General features: G+C 30.7%; 1 protein-coding gene across 1 annotated transcript; it reads right to left on the bottom strand.

The window, feature by feature from the left end:
* Positions 1 to 204: 204 nt before the first annotated feature.
* On the bottom strand, positions 205 to 7,531 carry LOC132736464 (titin-like). Its single transcript, XM_060723605.1, has 6 exons — positions 6,729 to 7,531; positions 5,817 to 5,939; positions 5,463 to 5,585; positions 3,710 to 3,739; positions 1,537 to 1,612; positions 205 to 988 (listed from the first exon to the last, which is right to left on the bottom strand). The coding sequence occupies exons 1-6, from the start codon at positions 7,477 to 7,479 to the stop codon at positions 853 to 855; spliced, it is 1,239 nt and encodes a 412-aa protein (XP_060579588.1). The 5' UTR covers positions 7,480 to 7,531; the 3' UTR covers positions 205 to 852.
* Positions 7,532 to 7,546: the final 15 nt, after the last annotated feature.

The following is a 7,546-nucleotide window of genomic DNA, read 5'->3' as shown; positions in this document are numbered from 1 at the left end:
GAGATGGTTTGCTTTATAAACTGTATTTCTAAACTAAGAAATCTACATCAATTTTGTTTAAAAAGAAACAACCTATAACAAAAATTGCAAAGAAAACCCAAATAAACAAAAAAAAAACAAAAAAAAACAAAAAAAAAACAACAAAACAAAAACAAAAAAAACCCAACAAAAACAACAACAAATTAAAAAAACAAAAAAAAGCAAACAAAAAACAAGCAACAACAACAAAGAAGAAAAAACAACAACAAAAAAAACCAAAAAAACCCTGACTAATGTTTAGTTTAAAAGAACCATAACTTAATGACACACTTATGAATATATACATTTTGAAACACGCATTTATGCCAAATAATATTTAAATCTAGCTAATTTGTATAGTTAAAATGCCTTTTTTAAAGTAACTAACGGCCATTACTCAGTACAGCACACTTTACATGATGAACATCATTTCTTTTACTATCATATTCATTAATGCTAAGTTTCATTACAATCTAACCAATCAGTACAAAATGACGGCATTTTGTTTTTAAATACATCTCTTAATTTAGAAAGGACCATAGCTAAAAATACTCACTTGTGGATTTGATGCCGTATGACCATTTTATATATACATTTATTCAAAGATGTTTAATACATTACATTAATTACAAACGAAACGTACCGTATCATTTAGTTTTGATTCAACTATAACCAAAATTTAGCTAATAAAATCATAAAATAATGCAAAGTTTGCAATCTCTTATTATATTGTTTTCACATGAATCTACTTATTATTTTCTCCAAAGTAAGCAACAACTTTTGGAAGTCGATTTATAATAATGTCGTTGTAAATATGTTTAGTAAATCAACATTTTATTTCTTCCCATTGCCGATAGGTTGTATATCAAAAACAGGTTTAGATGGGCCGTATTCTACAGCAGGCTCAACTGTAAAAGGCTTAATGTAAGTAATGTCGCCTTTTTGTATCTCAGGTCCGATTTTTGGCGATCTGAAATAACATATATATATGTATATATAAGTATATGTATGATCTTACATACGTTGTCATTCATGCTAATTAGTATTGTAACTGAAGCATAGTAAAGCCTGAAAACGTAAGAAAAATCGTTCATTATTTGATGCGCCTTTTCAAACAATGTCACATCTTGAGGTTCAATTTGTTAATGACAAGTTTGGTTCATATTGACTTATAAGACATTGTTCATCGTACTTGAAATTTTAAGGTGATGTTTGTAAGCTTGATCATTTAGAAATGAGATTTTCTTTTTCTTCATGATTTGTTTGAACAGGATTTCATTAAATTTGATTGTGTAGGAAGCTATTTGCTTAAAGACAAATCCTCGAATACGTTCCTGGATACAACCAATACTACACAGCAAATAAAGTTTCTTGCTAAAGAAGAAAACGGCTTGCCCTTGGTAAGGTTTGGAACTTCACGAACTTTCGACTCGTTAACCAAATGTCAATGCCGCGACTTCATAAATGTTTGCCAGCTTTTAAGAAATAAATCTAGTTTTGTTAAATCTGATGTTTTACCTGGGCTTAAAGTAGAGGAATGTACCCATTGCAGCTAAAGTTGCAACAAGAAGAACGCAACATGACACAATCACCACTGTGAATAGAAATCAATAACAAGTTATTATAATAACGTAATGGGAGTAGACAACATAATCTATTATTATTGTGCATGATATGCTTTAACGGTACCATAGACGCGGTAATTTAACGGTTCCGTAGACGCGGTAATTTAACAGTACCGTAGACGCGGTAATTTAACGGTACCGCAGACACGGTAAATTAACGGTACCGTAGACACGGTAATTTAACGGTACCGTAGACACGGAAATTTAACGGTACCGTAGACACGGTAATATAACGGTACCGTAGACGCGGTAATTTAACGGTACCGTAGACGCGGTAATTTAACGATACCGTAGACGCGGTAATTTAACGGTACCGTAGACACGGAAATTTAACGGTACCGTAGACGCGGAAATTTAACGGTACCGTAGACACGGTAATTGAACGGTACCGAAGACGCGGTAATTTAACGGTACCGTAGACGCGAAAATTTAACAGTACCGTAGACACGGTAATTAAACGGTACCGTTGACGCGGTAATTTATCGGTACCGTAGACACGGTAATTTAACGGTACCGTAGACACGGAAATTTAACGGTACCGTAGACACGGTAATTTAACGGTACCGTAGACGCGGTAATTTAACGGTACCGTAGACACGGTAATTTAACGGTACCGTACACACGGTAATTTAACGGTACCATAGACGCGGTAATTTAACGGTACCGTAGACAGATGCAGTAGACGCAGCAGATGTTGAAGCCTAATTAAACATTTTCTCTATTCAACATTAACTTGTGAATAGGTTTGGAAATAACAAATGTATAGACTAATCATATGATGACATATAAATCCATTCATTTGTGATGAAGAGGACAACATCAATGGCTTCAGAAGTGGTAAATGAGTTATTCATTACTCTAAAGTATTTATTCATCCATTTACTTGAAATAAAATTACTTCTTAATCTTGTCTGGTATCCATTACTAGTACGTGTAATTCAAAACTTCAAAATCTAGTATCCAAACATCTTGAATCAAAATACTTGAACATGTAGGGAAGTATCCACCTACTTGAAAATGTAGTCTACTACTATTCAATCATATAGTCTGCACCGAATTGCTTAAAAATTTAGAGTTTTAAGATACACTTAACAAATCTTATAACTGTGCACGTATAAAAATCAAATTTTCTCAGATACTAATAAAGATAGGTCTCTGAAATTTTAACCAAATATAGTACAGATATGTGCAATGTTGGGTATCGATTTTTATGTCAGGGTGTTTCGTATTTACTGAGAAATAGCTAAGTGTGCAAGATTGCGCGAAAACCGAATTTCACATTTCTGTAAAATGCGTGTTTATAAAGGGTGCAAAAAGGTCTAAATCTCTTGATTTCACTAAAATACAAACATAAAACATAGGATCACCGATAGGGTATAATACTACAATGAATTCCAGGGCATTATGTCACTATGATTTTAATATTTGCTTTATTGAATTTTAGTAAAGACTGGTTTATGTCGATCTCCGTAACGCGTTGTACCCAGTTACTAAAAGCAATGCAAACACGATATTTTCATTAATATGAAAGTACCAAGAAAGTTTGTTTTTTAGTTTTAAAGTAAAATCTTAGTCAATATGTTTATTTGAGAAAAATATTATGCAAATTTATTTTCAAAATGGGCGCCCGAAATGCAAATTCCCTTGCGTAAAACTTCTAGACGGCCATTTTTCTTTCAATTGCAAAAATTCTGCAATAAATTTATGTTTATTGGATGTCTTTATTTTAATAGAATCCTTGATGGTCAATAATAACTTCATTTAGCGCCAACCTGTCATCCTCACGTGCACTTTGTTGTTTATGTCACGGATGAACGCACACAACAAAAATAACCGTTATTTATGAATATAGCATTTTAAAAATAAACCATTCAAACGATGAATTCCAAAATTTGGGTAAAAAATGTCAAGTAATAAAAAAGTTATTCACATTTAAAAACTGCACAGTTATAAGTTTTGTTAAGTGTACTTTTCTATCATAATAAAAGAAATTATTATCAACATTAATTAAAGCAATAAATGTTTCTTAAAATAATTAAGGTTCTTGACGAATAATCTTTGTTTACCTAATATGCGATCATCTAATCCGGAAGAGACTGAAATAATAAAAAAGAACACGTATCATTAAAAAAGATACATGACCGAAGTAAAACTGTTTTACTTGCATATGTCATTTCTAAGATTTGCTGACAGAACACTTTCCCGAGAAAAAAAAACATTTTGTAAGCATAGAAATTAAATAATAAGCATACTGACATTTATGTTTTTTCAAAGAATGACAACTTCTATTTTACAGTATTCATTTATGTGTCCCTAATACATATGTTTACCTTTGCTTTTTAAATCTTGTTATCATATGCATATTGACAGTATTATTAAAAGAAACACATATGGAATATTGCAAATAGGAATAGAAATATATTGGATAGTTTAAAATAACAAACTACTTATAAATGATTTATCTTTCATTATTGCAAACAGTTATGATGAAAAGAAAATATATAAAATACTGTTAAAAGAATTATTCACTGGCCGTTGCTTCACAAACTAAACAATTGTGATAACAAGAGTTAGACCTACAAGTGGTTCATAACATTTACCCTCCATATTAATTGTTTGAAAGCTTGGGTATCTGAAGCCAAACTTAAACTCCATAAACATATTTTGTACTACAATTCATTTTAATCTGAATATAAATTGTGTTTTTATATACTGAATGTCATTTGACATTTTAGAAAATCCGAAAAAAAAAAAACCGCAAATAACCTTATAAAATTGACAGAATAATCAATGGTAAGATTTAACAATGGTTATAAATCTTGGAAAATGGAACCCTGAAAGATGTATTTGTTCCTTAGAGAACCTTTCTTGTGTCGGTAAGGAACTCAATTTATAACTTGGTAAGTTTTTGGAAAAAAAAATACATGTATGTAAAAACAGTTTACTCGAGAAGTAATGACGTCTAAACCCAGTGTAAAATACTTGTGTGAGGGAGGATGGCTAAACAGAACTTAAATGTCTTAGCAATTTAACGAGAAAGTTAAAGAACTATACTGTATATTTTATCATTTTAAAACTATCCATTACATTTTCTTTCATAATAGCAAGAACAACCCTTTACATTTTATTTTAGAACTATCCTCAGAATTTTATTCATAGAATAGTAAGGTATATCATTTACATTTTAGTTTAGAATAGTCAATAAAATTCCCGGATTTTTAATAATCTTTGGCCGAAAAACCAGTTAAAAAAATAACAAATACATGTTTTGTATCTTTAAGGCCCATTATGTCACAGAAATGCCCTTTTTAAAAAAGCTTCTTACTTTTGGTGCTCTGTTACAGTTTCCAAAATTTACTTATTGGTTACTTTTGCTTATGATTGAGATTGCACTGTTACAGTGATTCAGTATTTTTAGTATGGTAGTGAAAATACTACTTCGTTTACATTTTGCTTCTCTTACGACAAGTACTTTCACATAAAGCGCTATTTTCGGTTAACAAGCATCTAACATCTCAAAAACTATTACTTAAAATGTTATAAAACGCATGATTACCCTTTAGAAGTAACAAGTACTAATTTATTCGTTCCGGAGGCATTTAGTGTCTTAAACGGCATGATGAATAGTATTTTTTATCTTACACAAATTTCAACCTCCTTACAACTACCACTTGCATTTTTAAACATAATTACAGAAATAACTCACTAAAGTCATTACATGAAGCAAATTAGATATATTTTCATAAAGTGTAAATAAGTGATTTACATCATGGGTTCTTACATCATGGGTTTGTGTTTACATTCACTACAAAAACTTACGTTTACAGGAATGACCGTCACTGTCAATCTCAAAGCCATCTTTACATCCGCATGTAAAAGATCCTTGATTATTTGAGCATGTCTGCTCGCAATTTGACGTACCAATTAAGCATTCGTCTAAATCTGAAAAAGGGCAACTTATTATTTCTTTTTCAATTCATCAATAATTTATGTAAATCAGTATGGCATGTGAATAATGCTTATAAACCTAAATGAATTTAATATTTATTTTATTGTTGGTAAAACAATAAAATCTAATACAAAGAGATGTTTTCCGGCCTTGAAGACAACCTGCTTGATGACGATCAAAATGTTTGAACAAACGATTTCATAAAATTAAAGTGAAATGGTTACCATCACAATTCCTGCGATCTCCATTGAGTCTGTAACCATCGAAACAATTACAAATATAAGACCCAACCAAGTTTTCACAAGTATGTTCACATCCGCCATTCTCCATTTGGCATTCATCGTCATCTGATATTACAATACAAATATTAATAAAGATTATTTTATACATCCTTTGTAATATCTATAATACATCATTTATAATTTTATATATCTATTTAACATTATGTAATGGAATTTTCTATGCCACTACAATAGGCTGAAAAATGTTGAAAGTAATAAAATCAACGTACATGTAAGAGCCAATTAAATAACAAATTGGTGTATTTATTTATTTCTGCTTCTTTTAAATGTTCTATATTGAAAACCGATCATTCAAAAGATTAAAATTGTAAAATAGATGCGCAAAAATAACAGAAAAAGAAAAATACATAAATAAATATAAAACCAACAATTCCAGAATGTGAATAAAACAATTTACTTATTGTACAATATTTGCAATTTTTGTTGTTGACATTTACTAATGATAATGATGAACCTCAGCCCCATAAAAATTAAAAATGAAACTGTAACTTTTATATAAATATGTTGATATGTTTAAATAAAATAAGATCTCTCAAGCACGTAAGAATTAAAACAACAGCTGTCCAAATAATAAATGCAGATTTATTAGAGGATGAAACATATTTTTAAATGGAATTTTTGTTGGCTTTATTCAGGGTACCCGTAGTTAGGTACAATTATGCAAAAATACCAGTGCAAACTTGAAAAAAAGCATTGTATTTGCGGACGTAAATAAAAAATATTTTGATATTTTATGTATTATATAAAAATTCGTCAATTCTTTGCAGCTTTTCATAAGTATATATTAATCATTGTGTTTATATGTAGACCTTTATATGAATTTATTGAAATTACCGTAGGTAAAGACTTGAAGGTAGGTGTCTGTCGATGTTAGATTAGCAACAATATTCCCAACCTCACACCTATAAACGCCGCTGTCATTTGCTGAAACATCATTAATTACCAATTGCATCGCTGTTTCGTTTGGTAATAGGTTGTCTTCCATAAACCATTTTATATTTGGAAACGGGAATCCGGTAACATTGCATATAAATAACACATCTGTACCATTTAGAACGGTTTGGTTTTTCAATTCCGTCAAAAATATAGGTGCTTCAGAGCAGAATGGGTTAGCTTCGTTGATAAATGTTATGTTTGACATGATACCATCCATTGCGATTGCTATTTCTTCAATCAATGACTGGATTTGAAATAAATCTATCAAAGTGTATTCTAAATCAAGAATGGCTTTTCGGATGTTGTCTACATTTGGAATATCTTCATATTCAAATGAAGTATATAATTCGGAAATAGCATATAGGACACAGTCTTTGTATCCATCGCACTCTGAAACATTAAAATACGCGCTTGAAATGTTTGACATTTCATCCAACCAAATTTCTAGAAAATTTATTGACTCTATTGATTCTTTTTCTGCAATCATTGACTCCATTACCAGTGTAGCTGACGAATTTATTTCCCGAAGAAGCGGGTCATCAGCAAGGGCAGCTTTTGATTCATTTAATGCTCTATTCAAGTCATCTTCTGTCATGTTATAATATCGTTCTGCATATTCTTTACTTATCCCTGCATTATCTAAAGTCATATTTTCCGCCAGGCCCTCAATTGTAAACTGTCGAAGCTGATTATTAACAATGGCTAATTCATTCCAT

The sequence above is a fragment of the Ruditapes philippinarum genome, unplaced genomic scaffold (assembly GCF_026571515.1).
Source record: "Ruditapes philippinarum isolate M1 unplaced genomic scaffold, ASM2657151v2 ctg4258_1_1_1_1, whole genome shotgun sequence".
Classification (NCBI taxonomy): domain Eukaryota; kingdom Metazoa; phylum Mollusca; class Bivalvia; order Venerida; family Veneridae; genus Ruditapes; species Ruditapes philippinarum.
This window is presented reverse-complemented; position numbering and strand designations above follow the sequence as displayed.